Genomic DNA, 19,285 nt, shown 5'->3' with positions numbered 1-19,285 from the left:
AAATTTTCTCTCAAAAATGACATTGATATAATCTTTATATACAGTAATTCAAAGCAAAAGCGACCATCTTGATGATAGCAAGACTTTACGGGGTAAATTTTCCCCCAAAGAATATCACTGATACAGAAATTAAGATTCACAACATCTTTTAGATAACAAAAATCTACGGGGTGATTTTTTTCTCAAAGACGTTTACTAATACAGTGTAAATTATTCGCAGAAAAAAAAAACAAACAAACATTACACTTTGAAAATAACAAATACCATAAACACAATCTCTTACTTTAAGATGGTGAATGAGGGTATATGATAGGGACACGGACAAAATCACCAGTTTTCACAAAGAAATTAAAATAAACACAATCAACAGTTTTCACACAGAAATTAAAATAAACACATAAATAAGTGAACACAGATTGTTGATGTTAACTACTAGCATCAATCTGTTAAGTGAATAAAATAAATTGTGTGTGTGTGTGTGTGTGTGTATATATATATATATATATATATATATATATATATATATAGTCTTCGTAATCACAAATAATTAATTTTATTAAAAGTGAAGGGAAATATGCAGATGATGGTAAAGTCCATAAACACTATACTCATGTGCACTACATTGTAAAATTCGATAAAACTCCATGTGATATAATTTCATAAGACATAATCCTTATCACAAATAAGAAACACTTTATACATGTATGCAAAACATAAAATGAATTCCCCTGTTGAACAGAAAAATAAAATGTACATGTGTTTAAACTTGAATACATGTCACCTATTGAACTTGCAATTTTAAAATGATTACAGGTTTTAAAATGCAGATGAAGACCTTGAGAAAGTAAATTTTTGCAAGACTTTTAACTTCTTTTTCTTTTTATGAGGCTGGCCATCGTCCTTTTCTCTGTTGTTTTCGACGCCTCTTTGGTTTCGCAGCTCCTCCGCTTTCTATAAAAAAAACATTGAATATTCTACTTATAAATACTACAGACTTGCAATAATTGCAGTTCCGTTTTATTAACTTCAATACACCTTCTGATATGTACATGTACAATACATACCTTTTTTTCTTTCTCTGTTATCAATTTTACAGGTTCTTTCACAACCTCATAATTATGACGAACTCTTTCGAGAACTTCAGCAATAAGGCTGTTGCACCAATCTTTTTCCTCCGCAATATGATTTACTAATTCATTAAGCTGTCCAACATTTTTGCATAGACTGTTCGTGTAGAATGATATGCTTTCAAAACGATCGCTAAATTCTTCGTTATGTATCTGGTGAATTTTTATAAACCGTTCAACTTCATAAATAGTGTCATATATTTCGTTGCAGTACATAAGTTTAAAAGCTTCATATTCGGCTTCCTTTTTACGATGTTCAATGCTTTCTGTATGTTCTGTCAAGTTTTCTTGAGGTCTTGACTCTTTTGTGCGATCACCCCGAAATAAAAGTTCAAATGGATTATCAAGCTTTTCTAGATCGGAAGATGTCTGAAATACCTCAAATGAATCATAAACTTTGCTTTCTTCATTGACGGTTGTATCGATCGTTGTTTTTCCATTAGTTTGTTCCTCATCTGAATACGAAGAAGCAATCGCAGAATCTCTTCTTGCTGAAAGTTCTTTATGCCTATAGAGAGGACATCCACATGCGAGACATTCATTACTATTGTAACTTGAACAGCCAAGCAATGAATCTATTGCTTTTATTTTTTTCTTTAAAAGTTTTTCTTTCAACAATTTACTAATTTGAGGCACTCTTTTGTGTAGCAACACGTTACGAAAAAAATGTACGATGGTATTTGCACTCTTTTCTACAATATCTATAAGGTTTTCGTTTGAATTATGCTGTTTTATGTCAACTTTAGGATCCCGTTCATATAAAACTGTTTCTTGTTTGTTTCCTTCTAAGTTGCTTAAACTTTCACTTTCTAGGCTTCCTGTTCTTAAAGCTTTTGTACAAGGCAATGTTTTTAAGGTACCCACTTTGGATTTTGTTCTTAAACTACTCTGTGTACTTCTTATCTTTGCCTCTGTATTAGATGATAAAAACCGTTTTTGTTCACTTATTCCTATATCATTAAGTGGCATTTGAAAGTTGCCCGAACTCCATGTGTGCTCTTCCAGTTCATCGTTACATTCTTGATAAATAAAAATCAACAAAGCCTCTTGGAAATCCCGTGGCCGTGTGAACTGAATATTTTGAAAATATTCAGCGGTTTTAGTTTTCTTTCTTAATGAAGACTTCATGCTGTTATTCAAATAGCATAATTTGCAAGCCAGCATCTCTTCGATATCCGCTGCAGAATGAAACACATTTCTTATGTTACAAATCAGAAGCAGACACAACTTTAGTAATCTCTGTAAAAGTGCATACTTTGGATTGTTTTGTGTTTGTTTTCCTTCCGATTTCAAATATGAAACTGGTCTGTCATTCAATCTTTCTAATAATTGCACAATACATTCTGGAGATTTCAGGAGATCGCTACCATATTTTTTGAGATATTTCTTTTTGCACAGATCTGGAATTAAAGTGTTTTTATTGTTCCATGTCATATAAATGGACACGGCATTCACATGATATGATCTTGGAAGAACAAATTTTTGACATTCCATTGATTTGAAGATGCCAATATAGGCTGTTGTTGAAAAAAGTGCAAGACAACTAAAAAATTCCAGCCAGTACATGAGATGGGAAGAGTTTGGAAGTGGACTTATATCCTGTTGACAAAGCAAATTACAAAATTTAGAAAATTCTAATAGAGCCTCAATAGGCTTCCCGGATTTTAAAAGTATTTGACAAGACGACATATATCGACAAAGTGATGAAATGTTCATTCCATGTTCTTGATCGTAACTTATTTCAAAGCCATGAGATATCCTCCAACCTGGAGTTGTACTACATATTTCATTCATATAAGCTTCTTCTATGTCAATCAGAATTGTATCAGGATTTTCGCTTGTACGAAGATCAAAAACTTCTCTGATAAACAGGAAACTAACAAAGTATAGAATGTGATTATGTTTTACGTCACATTTCATTTTCTCGGCCATGTCATCTACAATTGATCTCATAGCTTGTCGAAAGTAGCCTTTGTGAAACTTTCGAATGCATTTTAATACTTGTATAATTCCTTCAGGTTTAAAATTTGCAAAACTTATTATACCTTCATCAGGAAACAAATCTAGCATGATATCTTTACATTTGTCAAATGATGACATGTCAAGCTTTTCTAGACTCACATTGTAGTCGATACTTCGTCTTTTAAAACTCTTGCAGCCAACTCTTACATGTGCTTCAAGTTCAACCAAATGTATATCCATTTGTATCAAATCAAGGAAGAGGTTTGTATCGGTCAGGTTTGAATCGACAAATTTTGAAAAAAGGTCATCTTTTTGTCTTGTTAGAATGTCTTCTAATATCTGCATCCATTTCTCTCCCTGCTGAATGAGATAGCGACAAATATCATTCTTCGCAGTTTCTAATTTCACTTTACATATATGATTAGATTTTTCAATTTTTGGTGAAATCTTTAGCGCAGTGGGTTTTTGTGACGGATACACAAAAAAATTTCTGTCATCATAAGTCTTATGGTAACCATAATACTCCAAAATATCCATCAATCGTTGCCTTTCGCTTTCATTTATTGGCAAAATTAAAATAGTCAATGCCTTGAAAAGAGTTTCCATACCCAGTATGCACTTAACTTGGTTTCCCTTATCCGCAAGATCTGAGTGATATATCATCCAATCCATACATTCTTGTTGTCCTGCTAAATTAGGATAAGGTCTGCAATGATTAAACTCACCAAATGCTTTATGCACATATTCTTGATTTTTTGAAACTTTTCCAATTAGTAAAGCTACTTTTCCAGCTAAAACTTTGTCTTTTGAATCATGCATAGCGTGGAAAACTCCGATTAACTTCTTACACATTTCGCTTTGAATGTTTTCAAAGTAAATTCCTTTACAAAATTGAAAATAACAATCTGCAAAAAGGCATTTGTTTCTCAATTCTCCGTCCCCAATGTTTTCTGCATATTTTAGAGCATTCTCAGTTTGACCACACTTTAAATAGAAGTCAATGAGAAGTCTTTCATGTCCTGAAATAATAAAGGTATAATGACATTCATTTTTGTTCGGTGCAAACTATATATGTAAAGAAAAAGAAAAATAAATCGAGAGTTGATCCAATTTTTGTAAAATGTCTTATTATTTTATTTAATTATTAAACGAAGTTATTGAAAATTAAAAATGGAAATATAAATGCTTCACAAGTTTTTAAATGACAATAAAAAGAATAAATATTAATAATAATAACAGTTTTGCAGTTTTCATAGAAACCGATGTTTGGGAATTCGAAAGATACATTTATTCGTACATCATTTCAATTCCTAAAACTACATGTAGTACTCACTGTAATAGAAAAAAAAACGCGTTAAGTGGCATATGAAAAGAAAATAATGTAATAATTACGATTGCATGACCTCTTATAAACCTTTGCGTGAAAGTTTTATCGATTTTACTAGGTTTTTAATTTTTCTACAGATGATTTGTTGTTTATCATAAAATCATTTGTCCATGTAAATAGATAATTATACTGACCTTTTGTTCCAATTAGTTAATTTTATGAACATTATTTTGAGTAAGTAATTGTTATAAAGGAGAAGACGTTCTAAGTGTTAAGAACTTATGTTCGATCCTTTTGTTTTAACATCTAAACAATAAAATATTTTCAACCCATCGTTAAACAACGTTGAAATTCGGTCATGTAATAATTTTTGTGAAAAGATTGAGAACTACCCGACTTGAACGCATATACTAATGACAGAGGCAAGACAATAGCTGTGAACAACTGGTTTTAAAGTAAATTGAGAAGAAATTTATGGAAAATAGAACATCCGTGGAGGAGGATGAAAGGTCTAGTTGCCGGTCGGAAAGTTGAGTTTTTTTCGTAGACAAAATGAAATCTTTAATGGACGTGGACCACTGTACTTGACATTACAATTGAAATTGAAACATCACACAGAACAAAGGAGCGTATTTTGAAAAATGATTGTAATATGGAGAAAGTGGGCGCAAGGTGAATAACTAGGCTTTTCTCGAGAGCACAAACGGAGTAAATAATACAGTGTTCCGTAGAATTTCTTAGTCGATTTGAATGTGTGTAAGATGTTCCTAGAATGTGATATATATATATATATATATATATATATATATCAACTCTAACTTATCAAATATCTCTTTTGAATTGTCATTGAAATTTTACAAACAATAACATATTCAAAAGTCTTTATATTTTATTGAATTTAAGCAGAATGGTCAAAGTTATCTTACATATACAAACAAAAGGCCCATGGGCCACATCGCTAACCTGAGCACACTGGCTAGGAAGATACAGAAATCAGTTCAGTATTGAAAAGTTTAAAGGGGGGGGGGGGGGTACACTTCAATTTACACAACCTCAGGATGCTTCTATATCAACTAACCATGGCTTCGCTGTTCTTAAACAGAAGATTTCTAAAGATCTTTCCCTATGTAAAACTCTGATTGCTCATTGTGGCCCACCCTACCCATCGTAAATTTTAACGAAGTTGAATCTACACTACCTGAGGATGCTTCTTTAATAATGTGACTAATCATGGCTTTGCTGTTCTTGAGCAGAAGATTTTTCATGAGGATTCCTATGTATTCATATGAAAAATTTTGACCTTCTGTTGTGCCCCCAAACCCTGGGGGTCATAATTTGAACGAACTTGATTCTACAATACCTTATGTTGCTTCTGTATAAATATGACTAATAATGGTTTAATTGACCTTGAGAAGAAGATTTCAAAGATATTTCCTTTGCAACGTGTATGATCAGATTCTTACAAGGGATATATCGGTTGTCCTTTTACTCTGTCTGAGTTAATGATTGGAATGATTATTAAGATAGCTCTGTCTGAGGGTGTATCACACACATATCTCTTCTCTAGAGATGGGGACTGGGTAAGGTACAACTTGCACCGTGTTTCTCCCCTAGGTCCCATTGATAGATAAGAACCAGTTGTCCCAGTATCCTTCAGATTTACTACACTCAGAGCTTAACATCAATTCCCTAGGATACTTGCCACTGGTGTTTATAACTTTTATTCTTTTATTTTGCTCTAACCCTTACATAATGTTTTCCATCCTCTAGCCTTAAATGTCCATCACATACATAATACTCTGATATTGATTTAAAGCAGTTTACAGTAGATAATGACGTACAAAGAGAAAGTTTCAAAATGGTAATTAACTAAGCTTTAAGTACTTAGTAAAGATTGCATTGAAGTTTGTGGATCAATCTTTTAAAAATGAAAATTCAATTAATAAGAATATCAATTAATAATGTAGTGGAAATATGCACTAATATACATTGGAAAAAGAATGACAATTGAAAAAGTTTTTTTTTTTTACCAGACAAGTTTCTTTTAATTGATTTTTTTATTATTTAAAAACTCTTAAAAAAAATTCAAGGTCATAAATTAGGACACATCCCACCCTTACATGCTATAGGTAATAAATGGGAATTATGTCTAAACATACTGAGTATTCAACACCTACACATCTGCTATGTATTCAATTTCATTGAATCTTTTTGCTATCAGGATGGAATATCTTGACTACTTTACTGCTGATTCATCATCTTATACAACTTCTTCCCTTAGTCTAATCAATTCCAAGGGTTGCCAGGTCATTCCACTATTTCAATGCTTTTACTCAAATGCCCCTTAACCATTACACCTATATATTTCTATGTAAACCTTGACCCACTTTTGTGGCCCCATCCTACCCCCAGAGATCATGATTTAAACAAACTTGAATCTACACTACTTCAGGATACTTCTGTATTAATATGTCTTGAAATGGCTCAGAGAAGACGAATTGTAAGGATATTTCCTACATATTCCTATGGTAAATTTTGAACCCCCCCCCCCCCCCTTGTGGCCCTGTCTTACCCCCCGAGGTCAGGATTGGAACAAACTTGAATCTACACTACCTGATGATACTTCTTTTATAATATGACTAATCATGGTTTTGCTGTTCTCGAGAAGAGAATTATTTCCTCTACATCCCTATGTAAAACTTCGCCCCCCCCCCTCTTATGGCCCCACCCTACCCGGGGGTTATGATATGAACAAACTTGAATCTAGAGAAGGTAATGAAGACTTCAAACAAGTCTTTCTCTTGCCCAGTGGTTCTTAATAAGAAGATTTTTAAAAGATGCCACAAAATTTTCACGATTTCTTAATTACCTCCCCTTGAAAGAAGGCGTAGCACTTCCACAGACTACAGACGACAGTCAGACGCCGGACACTCTTTGAGCAGAAAAGCTCACTTGAGCCTTCGGCTCAGGTGAGCTGAAAAGCAAATAAAAGATAATATTCTATAATATACTTTATTTAGATTTTTACTAAAAAACGCTATGTTTAGACTACAATTTGACTACTTTCAAAATATATTTACCTCATTTGTCTAAATATGGTGTGAGAATTTATTAATATTTTATAAAATTTGGAAACAGCAAAACTATCTCTCTATAAAAAAAAATAGTTCCTAGTGAAGCATGGAAAATATGAATCCAAACTTAGTAGCACTAGTACTGTAAATACTTCAAAAGAAAAAAAGACCATTATTCTTCTTTTAAAAAAGAATTCTTCTGCCACAAAATATAGTTACTCATTTTTTTAACATAATCTTGAGTTATGAATTATGAATGTTTTTATTAACATTGTAAAATTCTAATTTATTGTAAGAAGTAAAATATAGAGCAGAGTTTTAGAAGGAGAGTTTCAAAAAAAAATCTGCTCGAAAACTCATGATCAATATTTAAATGTACCTGGTGATTGTAGTAAAGATATTGCTTCTTCGGTACGATTCCTCTCTGCCAGAAAATCTACTCTATCTTCAAGCTCTGGAATTTGTTGAAGGAATGACAACATTTTGTCAACTTTCCCCTGTAAGTGGTACTTATCAGCAGCCATCTGACTTAATTGAATTATTGTTTGAACAGGAGTTGGTGAATTTTCTCGAAGCTTGTTCGGCAATGGCTCGTTTTTCTTTTCGTAATTCTTAAATTAACAGAAAATAATGAATCAAATTTAAAAAAAAAAAAAAAAAAAAAAAAAAAACATTAAATATGTTATCAAAATTTCAAATTTCTAAAAAAAAATTGAAAGTCCTAAACTCGATTTACCTCTTTGAACTAAAGAGGTTTTTATACCTGTTTTAGGTACAGATATCTATGAAGACACTCAATTGCAACTTCGAATTGCTTCTTAGCGCAAAGGAGATCTATTGCTTGTCTAAATTTTCCAACTTCTTCAAGGCATCTGCTGGCTTTTAATGGATCTCCCTTTGTTTCATATACTTCAGCTGCTTTTTCGAGCTTAAAAACATATTTGTTTTTAATATTATTTTATTGCATAGCCTTGTAAATCACAAAAGTCATGCATCAATATCGTATATACTGAAAAGAAAGGTTTTCCAAAAAATAATTTTGAAGTGACTGCACATGTATTACGTAATGTTGGTAAACTTTTCCTTTAAATCTGAAGGACAACATCCTGTATCGCTTTGAAATCATACTGTTCCTTTGGAATTTATTCATTAACAGTCTGAAATCTTACCGTAGGTATTCTTATAATTACCATAATTACTTTCATTTGCTCCAAAATATCATTTTTAAATAAGACAGAAAAATACAAGAATGATTTTAATAATGTTATTTGACAAATGTTGTAGGACAAAGGAATATACTTGATTCGTATTCTCGAAAAGAGTCGCAAGTAAAGAATGTTCCTTTGCGAATTCAAGATACTTCGCCGCTTGAGACGGCATTTCACACTCCAGAAAGTCGTATGCAGCAGAAAGAAACATATCCTTCATTTTTTTAGTTGTGGAAGATTTGCCTCGCAACCTGGAAGAAAACATGAAAATTAAAATTGGATCCCTGATTTAAGCTCAACCCAAGGTCAATTTGAGAAAAGTTTAGTTTGCTTAACATTGAAATTTAAATAGCAATACAGTTTAGTGTTTCTTGGGAAGAAATAACAATTTCTTTTCAATATTCCTTCTGTAAAAAAATTCTCTTATTGTCGTCCGACCTCCCCCCCCCCCCCCTTCCCCCAAATCAAAATATTAATTGTATTTTGATCAATAACTCTATACTTTTTATGCTGAATATTTACAATTTGTTATTTACTTACAGGTTTTTTTTTTTATATTTTCTGATTCCATTTTAATAAAGTGACCGTCTTGTCATAAACTCGAATAGCTGCAGAAGTGTAGCGTTATGATTTTACATGTATATTTTAGTCTGAACATAACGCTTCAGATCCCGTAATGCAAATATTGTGCGATGTGAATATTGTGAATTTCATGCCATCTGACAACAAATTCAAAATAAGTGAGTTTATTGGTCTGCAATGACGACTAGAAAGGGTTAGGAGATGGATAAAATATACATTTTGGTTATAGAATATGTTTAGAATTAGGGAATGAAAGGTCGTTGATTGACCAATGCTGGAAAGTGCCGAAATTCATCCCCAAAGTGCGCAGAAAATCTTGCGCTGTAAATTGCACAATATTTGTATTAGGGGATCTGTAGTGTTATGGTCAAGGACTTAAATATAAAACCATAACGCTACAGTTCTGCAGCTAAAACTCGAACCAACAGCCTTGTTGTCGTTGATTCCATATTAAGACCATCACACAAGTCTGTTATATGTCTTAGGTTCGACGCGGCGCGGCGAATGAAAATTGAACCCCGGCCTCCCGATCACGAAGCAAGCGCCATACCACCAGACCGGTTCCTTGTTTAAATTCGTATTGATATTGAAAAATTTGCAAATAATAAACCGTGGTTGTACATGCATATAATCAATTACATCAAAGCTTCCTGTGCTTTTTGATGAGCATTTGCGATTTTAGCCATTTTCATATCATTTCCTCGACTGAAGCAGATTGCTGCAATCTTGTACACTGATTTTTTCATGAACTCCATTCCCCGATCTAGCCAATCTTCTTGAGTTGAATCTTCAGCATGCATAAGAACACCTAAAAAGGACATAGTAATTTTAAACACACAATGTTTCAAATGATTTTATCCTTTTAAATGAGATATTTTCCCGACTTCTGTAAAGTGTTGATTATATAAATAGTACATTTTAATATAAAAAAAACCCTCCCCCCTTTTTTTTATGTTAACAAAAGATCAATTATACACTGTACAATTGTCATTGATTGGAAGAGAAAATTCTGGTAAGTACAACAATACAGTTTTCAACTATATATTTACAAAATTAGTTTCAGTTGATTAAATTATCTTAAAACCTGTAAATGAAAAAAAAAATCACTTCAGCAGTTTTGACTCATAATCTATATTGAAATCTATAATCAATTCAATACATTATTACGATACACGCACGATGTTTTGCTCACAAAGCCAAGCAATTTTAGAAAAAAGAATAATATTAGAATAAGATATAGAAACACGTATTTGAATTTTTTATTTGTATATTGCACAATGTCCGCCATATTTGTTTGTCCGTAGAGTAGCGATTCGCAATATTGCACTTGTATGGGTTACGTTTATAATTTTAATAACTCAGGTGTGTGTAATTGTGTTATCTGAGATGTCTTCCTTATCTATAAATTTCATGATTTGTAATTTTCTACATTAGCTTGTTAGTAAAACTTTTCTACGTGTATGCGGAAGTAGGTTCCATTCATTCCTCCAAAGCTCAAGAATAGTATTGAAGCCATCCAGTGCCTTCAACCCGTTTCAAATATCAAAATCTTAAGAACTTTATAAGATATCTTCCGGAAACTAAAGTGTTACACACAAACAGAATGACAGAGAAATAAACAGACAGGGCCAAATTAATACCTCCTGTTTTCAGTGAAAAAGAATGGCAGGCATTATTGATGAAAATAGATCAGCATGCCAAGCTAATATCAAACTCCTTATAATCACCTGAAATTCGCGTAATATGCTTATTAACCCCGTTATGATACCATTTTTCATCGTGACTAAATTCATGTTGGATTAGCTTTTCACTTGGCAAATGTTTGATATGCAATCAGTTTTAAGTGTAAGGTATTCACCCCCCCCCCCTTCTTGACAAATATTTCGTTATTAAATCTTCAGATAATGAAAAAAAATATGATTAAAAACTTTCATTTTTTGCATTAAAAATGGAAATAAAAATTCAATCAAGTTCACGTCATTTAAGGTTACAATGAAGTCATTTTGTATCGCTGCCAAGTCATAATATCTGGATGTAACCTAAAACATATCCTTTCTCTCTCTCTCTCTCTCTCTCTCTCTATATATATATATATATATATGTATATATGTATGTATGTATGTATTGTATATTTTTCGTTTAATTAGATCCTAAACGTTGGTGTAATTTGAAAGCGGCAGAATATTAAATATTCGTTAATTGATCAAATGCTGAAAAAAAGTGTCATGAAGCTTTCGATAAGAATTTTTTTTTTCTAATTGACTCATATTTATAGTATATGTAGAGGATATCTATATTATATGATTTCATATTTGCTTTATCCAACGATGTGAAATGATAAACTGCGTATATTAGCGAGGATTGTCGAGCGAATATAAACAATTTCAACATGCTGAATAAAGAAAATAACAAATCACACAATTAAAGATGTTCTATTTATCACAGACATTTCTCATTTTTAACAAAAACTTTGAGATAACCCGTGAAATTATGTTGATTGATTTCTACCCAAATCGATGACGCGTAAATTGATAATATAGCGTTTCTCTACTATATTCTATTACTATACCCATGGTGATGGCGGAACAAAGAAAACACTATGATAAAAATAATCCGCGATTTTTAGTGCCCGCTGTATACTATATAAATGTACAAATACAATAATGACAGAGCTGACAGAGACACGTCTGTACCCTGCAGCAGATGCAAGAGAAACACGTCTGTACCCTGCAACAGAAAAGGAGAGCGAGGATAGGTACACGTCACGGCAGGTGCGTGTCGTGTACCACGCGTGCGTGGTCGGAGGTAGCAGGGCAATCCGTGCCCAGCACCTCAGAGACCACTACGCTCCTCCCCATTTTGAAAAAAGGCGTCCCAGCCCGTTACAATGGGACAAACTATAATGTACATAAAATATAACAATTAAATCCTAGCAGGGCCTAACGCATTAAAAACAATTATACATAATCAATTACACATTAATGTCCATAATAAAACTATAAAATTAATAAAAATTAACAGTTAATAATATCACAGTTCACAGGATACATCACGTCAGTCTGATCCTGGGCATCCCTCTTCCGAGTCCACTCGGGTCCACCTCTGGGTCCATCGTTGTCTCCCTCATTAGGTGGTCCTCCGGTGACATCCTCGGTCGGCACTTCTTGATCCGGACATCCGAGCCCAGGACAGACATGATATCTAGCGTGATATCACGTCCGCGACTCCGTCGCGAACGACCTATCCTGGAACTGGCTCCAATTCATCGTCCCTGGAACATCGGGCTACATAAATCTCAGGAACATCATGATAAATGGATCTATCATCAGATCAGGGCAATATCCCTTTATAATTAAAAAGATCTGCTTTCCTAGCAGTAAGAACAAACATATATACAATCACGCTAGCAAACAGCTACACATGCTTCCGCACCCTTGCGGGATCCTAACCTAGGGATTGCTAACACTGATGGGACTGCAATTCGGGGCAAGTATATTGAGGTACTGATTTAGCATAATCCTCACTTATACCCACACACCTGTGATGAAACCAGTCCCGGCAACTGTCGCACTGGACCATCAAACCTTTAGGGTTGGATTGTAAGCATAAACAATACTGTCGGGTCTTAGCCCCCTTAGTGGCTCTACGTCGTTTGGGCGATTTGGGTTTTTCTGGTTGTTCTGACCTTTCCCTTACCCGTTTCCGGGTATCCAGATATGGACCTACTGTTTTCGCTGGTTTAGGGCTGACTTTAGACTTACCTCCACTGCCCGGGTCCCCAGGACTTGACCCTGAGTCCGCAGTTCCCATCGGTCTAACCACGTCGCGCACAAGGGAACTATTCCCACCTCGGCCTACTGACTGTCCGGGCAACTTGCTCTGATCAGTAACTAACCACTTGGGAAGTTGCCTGGCCTCACACTTCTTAAGCTTGTCATGGTGCATGACCTTGACATCGCGCCGAGATTTGACGACAAATATTGTGTCGGATTTGGCTTCGGTTATGATACCTGGATCCTTCCAGATAGACTCGACTTTCTTTCCCGCATTGCGGCGCCAATACACCAAATCTCCGACCTTGAACTTGTGGGTACGGATCTTAACGTCGTGCGACCTTTTTTCATTGCCTTTTGCGCGACCTTCAATTTCTTGCGGGCAATGTCATGCGCGCTCTGCACGTTCTGTTCCAGATCACGTACATACCTGTCAACCTCACCCTCCTCCCCATTTTGAAAAGATTCCGAAAGGGGTGGGGAAAACATCAAGGTTGCTGGTATGTTAACTTCCCTACCCAGCATTAGACGATTTGGCGTATATCCGGTGTGGCGATTCACCGCCGACCGCAATGCCCCAGCCAGTGGACCCAAAAACCTATCCCATGTCTTGGGCTGACCATCAATGTAGCAGCAGACCGCATCCATTACGGTGCGGTTACCGTTCTACTTGGCCATTCCCGGAAGGTCTGTATGGCGTTATGAATACCTAACATTGCACAGATTTTACAGAAAAGCTCACTTTCAAAATTACGGCCTTGATCTGTAAAAATTTCATAAGGGTAGCCAAATCGCGAAAAGAAATCGTTTATGGCTGACTTAGCCGTAACCTCCGCTGTTTGAGATGGGAGCGGAATGCACTCAACCCACTGGGTAAAGTTATCTACCATCATGAGTATATACTCATTTCGGTTTTTTGTTCGGGGTAGCGGCCCAAGAAAGTCTAAGTGCACTCTCTCCATCGGACTTCCGACCTGGAAGCTTTTCATTTCCGATTTATTCGGCAAACAACCCCTCTTATTCCGGACACAAATGTCGCATGTCCTGACATATAACTTAATGTCCTTGACCATCCGCCACCAATAGAGCTATTGTTTAAGTCTCTCTTTAGTTCTTTGTATACCCTGGTGACCGGACGACGGAATGTCATGACATAAGTGCATGACCTCAGACCTAAGACTCTTCGGAACTAACAATCTACGAGGCATATCCGAGTCTTCCGGTTCTCGCCAAATAACACCTGTCTCGTCCACTGTAAAACAGTCTCTTTCCAGAAGATAACATTTCTCTTCCGGACTACAGATTATCATGTCACTTTCGGTAGGTAAACTCCCAGACTCTAAGTACTGTCTCGGGTAAACCATGGCCTCATCTGATTTCTGTTTATGAGCCATATCTGCGGGGCTGTATAAGGATAGGGAAATTCCCACAGTGTCACCTTGAGTTAGCTGATAAACTTAAGGTTTCACTTCCTCAATCTCGGGACTTAAACTCGACACCCCATTGACAGCCATTTCAAAACTCGGAAGTTCAGGGGTACCTGCTGTCAACGGAACATCTTCCCAAGTACTTGTCACAATAGCCTGACCGAGAGTGGGATCTAACATCTCATAATTACCCCCCTCAGCTGACTGAGTCTCCGCTGTCAAAGGCGATTCCTCAAAGAGCTGGTGGAATTACATCGTCAATTTCGGTATTAAAGTCATGCCAGCGCTCATGTGCTCGGCGGCAATACCTGCATCCGCCACATGGCAAATCTTCTACTCTGATTTTAGTCGAGTAATTCTGGCAAGTGTCTGGTATGTCTCTGGACAGCGCATCGGCATTCACATGCTTCTTGCCTGGGCGATGGACTATCCGCATATTGTACTGGGTCAGCTCTTCTAACCAGCGAGCAATCTGATTCTGCGGATGCTTAAAGTTCATCAGTCAGACCAGGCTATGGTGGTTTGTCAGGACTGTGAACTCCCTGCCCAGCAGGTAATGGAGGAATTGTCTAGTAAACTTGACTATTCCTTTCTAGTAGTGCATTACTTACGCTGTTCTGATGACAGCACTGCGCTGCCATGCCCAATGGTTCACTTCCATTCTGGACTTGGTTAAGTTCCCCGCCTACGGCATGATACGAGGCGTCAGTATCCAGAATGAAGTGACCTGTACTGTTCGAAATAGCAGGTATTGGGGGTTTGGTCATTAACTGGATGAGTTCCCCGAAGGCACTTTGTTGTTCAGCCCCCCATCGGAAACCACTCTTTCCGGTAACCGCGTACAGCGGAGCCGATATTCTCGAGAACTGGGGAATGAAACTACGGTGATAGCTGGCGAAGCCTAGGAAACGCTCAACGCCCTTCACGTAGCAAGAAACAGGCCAGTCACGTACTGCCTCAATGTACTGGTCCCCCATCTCGACTCCGTGCTCGCTCACGGTTCTACCTAGGAGCTCAACTTTAGTTTTAAATAGCTCACACTTCCGAGGCTCGGTCCATAGGCTCGGAATCGCTCAAACATTTGTCTCAGATTATCATGGTGAGCATGTGCTGAAGCCCCCAGCAATAATGCATCATCGAGAAAAGCTAATGCAATTTTCCAGTTAAGTCTGTGCAATACCTGATTGATGGCCCTAGCGAAGGTCGGGTTCGAAGACCAAACCCCATTCTTGTGAATTCAAATAGTCCGTATTTGATAATAAAGGCTGTCTTTTTCCGGTCTTCCGGGGCTATTTTAATTTGCCAATAGGCCGCATTGGCATCCAGTTTTGAAATCCAGCGGTTTCCCGCTAGCTTGTCCATGCACTCTTCGATGAGTGGTAGAGGGTACGTGTCCTTGACTGTCACCTTATTCAGGGCTCTGTAGTCCACGCACCAGCGGACACTACCATCCTTCTTCCTGACTAGGAGCGGGGCAGACGCCCAATCTGAGGAAGATGGCTGGATAACTCCGGCCTCTAACATTTTGTCTAGATGACCCTCTTCCTCCCCCTGGAACACAGCAGGAGTGCGGCGCATCCGCTGTTTAACGGGAAGTGCATTGCCAGTATCTATACGATGCTCTATCTCGGAAAAGTTTCCGAGGTCAAGGTCTTCTACAGCAAAGACATCAGCAAATTCTTTAACTAGCTCTACAGCCTGAGACTTCACCCCCACAGGCGCACTCTTCCCTAACTGATCTAGGAGTGGGGTTATATGTTGATAACTAATTCCCCCTCCGCTGACATGCGGCGCACTGTGGGATCGGTACTCTTAACAGACATAGCAGGAGCAGCTTCCCCTACTTTAGTACCAGTCTTGATTATATGTCGGTCAGGTTTAGGATACATAGCTTGGCCTTATTTCCTGCGGCATTGTATGTCCGCGAAGCTACTATACCAGGCGGAAATATACTGGCGGGTTACAGCATAAATTCTGGCATATCGGAACTAAGGGTGCACTCGATAACTTGGGCAGTGTGCGGAGGAACCCGCACTATGCGGACTGAAACCGCATCGAGTACTGCCACTGTCTTATCAGCACTTAGGGCGAAAATCTTATCAATGCCCTTGACCTTTAATGTGCCGGCTTCACAGGAAACTTCTGCACCGTGTGCACGCAGGAAGTCAATTCCCAAAAGCATTTCGTCTTGTAAGGGGCCAACATAAATCGGGTGAACAAAATCATAATCCCCGATGCGAAGATTTAAACTTCCGAGGTACTGGGCGGTCATACCAGCCCCCTCGCCTGCCAGCCTGACATAAGTGTCCCTAACAATATCGGACTGCGGCCTCAATGACTTGTACACCTCCCCCGAGATTATCGTGATGTCAGCTGCAGTATCAATAGTCGCCATAATTTGCTGGCCTCCTATCTGTATAGGGATACGCCACGCACCAGAGCCTATACTTTGACTACCTGACATTATAGAGGGAATAACATAAGTGGCCTTGACATTTGGAGTTTCAGAAAAGGTCACCCTATTAGCACTAGACGAACGCTCCCTAAACCTAGTCTCGGCAGATTTTTGCAGACACGAGCACAGGGACTCTGGGTTGCTCCTATACGGACAATTCCGCTGTATGTGTCCCGGTTCTTTGCATTCATAACAACCTACTGTCCCTGAACTCTTTGAGCGCCCTTGACTCACTGATTTTTCCCCTCACGGTCTACGAGTGAGGCTACGGCCCCTACTACTCCCCCTAGAGTAGCGAGTGGAACCACTTTCCAGTCATCTGACTTATCTCGGCACTCGGAGTCCGAGAGCTTACGTCGGTGAGCAGGAGGCGAGCGAGAATCTTCCCGCCCTTCACGGTCCCGCTCTGAGGAAACGGACCTTACGGCACGTGGACGACGAACCTCTGCTCGGTGGCTGAACTGGTAAGTTTTTACTCTTTTTATTGCCTCCGCCAGAGTACATGGGGGGTTATTGATCAACTGTAGACCCGCCTTACCATCACTGCAGCCAAGAGCAAATCTAACAATGAGCAGCTCCTGGCATATTTCTGGCGAGGTTCCGCCACCAAAGGCTTCTGGGCAGTGTCCATGACTCTATCTGCCCACTGTTCCATCGTTTCTTCTGGCTTTTGGGCTATCGAGCTGAATTCCATCTGTGAGGCTTCCCTCCATCCGGACGACAACTTCTCGGAAACTTAACAGGGCTTTAACTTAACTGCGACGCAGGATATTGAAGTATTTGAGCGCTGCCCGCTCCAATGTCAAACTTAGGGCAAACAGACGATCGGGGTCACCCCACTGATGGTATTCAGCGATTTGAATAGAATGGTCCCCACTCTACATCCCCACTGTACTTCATCCACTTTATTTCAGCTGGAATATCCCTGCTCACGCTACTCCGAGTACCAGGAGGAATTAAACTCGGAAATTGGGATGTATCAGCAGTAGTCATTAAAGTGTGACCATGAGGTACCCAAGACCAACCGCCAATTCCAGGTACAAATGACTGTCCTCCCCCTTGTGCCACCGACTGCCCTACCAACCCACCATAGTAGCCAGAACCCTGACTACCTAAGTTAGCTGCACTAGAATACACAGATGCAGTGGGTGCTGTAACTGGCATGCCCATAACCCCAGCAACATGACCAAGGACGGGTGGGACCATGCTGGGATGTATAAGATTACCCCCCCCCCCCACTCATCGTGTCCCCTGATAAGAACGACCCAAATGTAATAGTACTCGGCAAGCCAAAGCCTAGGCTAGTGTAGCTATTGAAGAAAGTGGCTGTCCTTGAGATGCGGAAACAGACGTGACCTCGGAATTATAGATAGAAACTGGTCCGGGATTCGATAAACTAGCTACGGGCTGCTCAACGGGAAGGCACTGCTCTGGCAATGAGCTAGGAACCCAGGGACTCCCCTGGCTAGTAGTCATTACAGACGGACTGGCAGTGACCTTGAGCTCCTGCGGTTTAGATACTGACTGCGATTTATCAGATTTCATCATTCCCGCAAGCATTTGAGTTATTTCACTTAACTGAGTCCCCATATTTGATTCCATAGAACCCATTTGAGACGTCACGTCGGTTTTCAGGGTTTCCCATCTGAGATATCACATCGGTTCTAAGAGTCCCCATCTGAGATGTCACATCGGTTCTAAGAGTCCCCATCTGAGATGTAACATTGGCTTCTAATGAGCCTATATCGCCCCGCAGATCTCCTACATCCTGACCAAGGCTATCTTCTCTGCTATTAACCTCACCAAGGTCACACTGAACTTGTGTAATATTTCCTTGAATCTGACCCATTTCCCCTTGAATTCGGTCAACGACCCCCTCCGGAATAGTCTGTCGTTCCTGGAGCAGGGAATAAAACTGCTGGAAACCGGGCGTCTCCAAAGACCCATCAGAATCAGCCCCCCGTGTAAGCGACATGTCTCCGCCCCCATACCGGGTGACATCCGGGGCACCCTTCCCCTAGGGCATCGGTGTGCTACACACACCCCGAGCAAACCTAACGCTTCCGGAAGGCGGGACTTCCCGCGGACTGCGCCCTCCCGGGGTCTTCTCCAGACCCTCTTGGTCATTTCCCCCAACACGAGCGTCCCAGTCCCCACTAGGCCTCAAAGTCCCCCTCCCCAAACCAGACCCTCTTGGTCATTTCCCCCAACACGAGCGTCCCAGTCCCCACTAGGCCTCAAAGTCCCCCTCCCCAAACCAAAGGAACTGAAATCACGATCCATCTCGCCCGGCACCCTCAAAACGGCACAAATATAAATTTACATGAGGCGGTTAATCCGCTAAACAAGA

The 19,285-nt window shown here is 38.7% G+C and overlaps 4 protein-coding genes across 4 annotated transcripts; all 4 read right to left on the bottom strand.

Annotated features, from left to right (window-relative positions):
- Nucleotides 1–535: 535 nt before the first annotated feature.
- LOC133184780 (uncharacterized) lies at nucleotides 536–3,118 on the bottom strand. Its single transcript, XM_061319842.1, has 2 exons — nucleotides 1,065–3,118; nucleotides 536–951 (listed from the first exon to the last, which is right to left on the bottom strand). The coding sequence occupies exons 1-2, from the start codon at nucleotides 3,078–3,080 to the stop codon at nucleotides 817–819; spliced, it is 2,151 nt and encodes a 716-aa protein (XP_061175826.1). The 5' UTR covers nucleotides 3,081–3,118; the 3' UTR covers nucleotides 536–816.
- Nucleotides 3,119–3,166: 48 nt separating this feature from the next.
- Nucleotides 3,167–11,853, bottom strand: LOC133184854 (uncharacterized). Its single transcript, XM_061319929.1, has 7 exons — nucleotides 11,850–11,853; nucleotides 9,920–10,088; nucleotides 8,790–8,949; nucleotides 8,254–8,418; nucleotides 7,870–8,101; nucleotides 3,297–4,108; nucleotides 3,167–3,172 (listed from the first exon to the last, which is right to left on the bottom strand). The coding sequence occupies exons 1-7, from the start codon at nucleotides 11,851–11,853 to the stop codon at nucleotides 3,167–3,169; spliced, it is 1,548 nt and encodes a 515-aa protein (XP_061175913.1).
- An 886-nt stretch (nucleotides 11,854–12,739) lies between these two features.
- On the bottom strand, nucleotides 12,740–13,701 carry LOC133184853 (uncharacterized). The gene is made up of 2 exons (XM_061319928.1): nucleotides 13,484–13,701; nucleotides 12,740–13,394 (listed from the first exon to the last, which is right to left on the bottom strand). The coding sequence occupies exons 1-2, from the start codon at nucleotides 13,699–13,701 to the stop codon at nucleotides 12,740–12,742; spliced, it is 873 nt and encodes a 290-aa protein (XP_061175912.1).
- A 1,925-nt stretch (nucleotides 13,702–15,626) lies between these two features.
- Nucleotides 15,627–17,629, bottom strand: LOC133184852 (uncharacterized). Its single transcript, XM_061319927.1, has 3 exons — nucleotides 17,474–17,629; nucleotides 16,445–17,097; nucleotides 15,627–16,275 (listed from the first exon to the last, which is right to left on the bottom strand). The coding sequence occupies exons 1-3, from the start codon at nucleotides 17,627–17,629 to the stop codon at nucleotides 15,627–15,629; spliced, it is 1,458 nt and encodes a 485-aa protein (XP_061175911.1).
- Between the last annotated feature and the right edge of the window lie 1,656 nt (nucleotides 17,630–19,285).

The sequence above is a fragment of the Saccostrea echinata genome, unplaced genomic scaffold (assembly GCF_033153115.1).
Source record: "Saccostrea echinata isolate AGI-Se365-2 ecotype Australia unplaced genomic scaffold, CSIRO_AGI_Sech_v1 ptg000011l, whole genome shotgun sequence".
In the NCBI taxonomy this organism is placed as follows: Eukaryota; Metazoa; Mollusca; class Bivalvia; order Ostreida; family Ostreidae; genus Saccostrea; species Saccostrea echinata.
This window is presented reverse-complemented; position numbering and strand designations above follow the sequence as displayed.

What these genes read in the sequence shown, in the direction of transcription:
- LOC133184780 (XM_061319842.1), bottom strand. Translation starts at nt 3,080, where the DNA reads ATGAGATCAATTGTAGATGACATGGCCGAGAAAATGAAATGTGACGTA. An exon ending in TAACAGAGAAAGAAAAAAAG is followed by an intron (nt 952 to 1,064) that starts GTATGTATTGTA and finishes TTTTTTTTATAG; the next exon opens with AAAGCGGAGGAGCTGCGAAA.
- LOC133184854 (XM_061319929.1), bottom strand. An exon ending in TTTTCGAGAATACGAATCAA is followed by an intron (nt 8,419 to 8,789) that starts GTATATTCCTTT and finishes TATGTTTTTAAG; the next exon opens with CTCGAAAAAGCAGCTGAAGT. An exon ending in GATATCTGTACCTAAAACAG is followed by an intron (nt 8,102 to 8,253) that starts GTATAAAAACCT and finishes TGTTAATTTAAG; the next exon opens with AATTACGAAAAGAAAAACGA.
- LOC133184853 (XM_061319928.1), bottom strand. Translation starts at nt 13,701, where the DNA reads ATGGATGCGGTCTGCTGCTACATTGATGGTCAGCCCAAGACATGGGAT. An exon ending in GAGGAGGGTGAGGTTGACAG is followed by an intron (nt 13,395 to 13,483) that starts GTATGTACGTGA and finishes CAATGAAAAAAG; the next exon opens with GTCGCACGACGTTAAGATCC.
- LOC133184852 (XM_061319927.1), bottom strand. Translation starts at nt 17,629, where the DNA reads ATGGAATTCAGCTCGATAGCCCAAAAGCCAGAAGAAACGATGGAACAG. An exon ending in TGCTCTTGGCTGCAGTGATG is followed by an intron (nt 17,098 to 17,473) that starts GTAAGGCGGGTC and finishes GGACACATACAG; the next exon opens with CGGAATTGTCCGTATAGGAG. An exon ending in GATATGCCAGAATTTATGCT is followed by an intron (nt 16,276 to 16,444) that starts GTAACCCGCCAG and finishes CCGATCCCACAG; the next exon opens with TGCGCCGCATGTCAGCGGAG.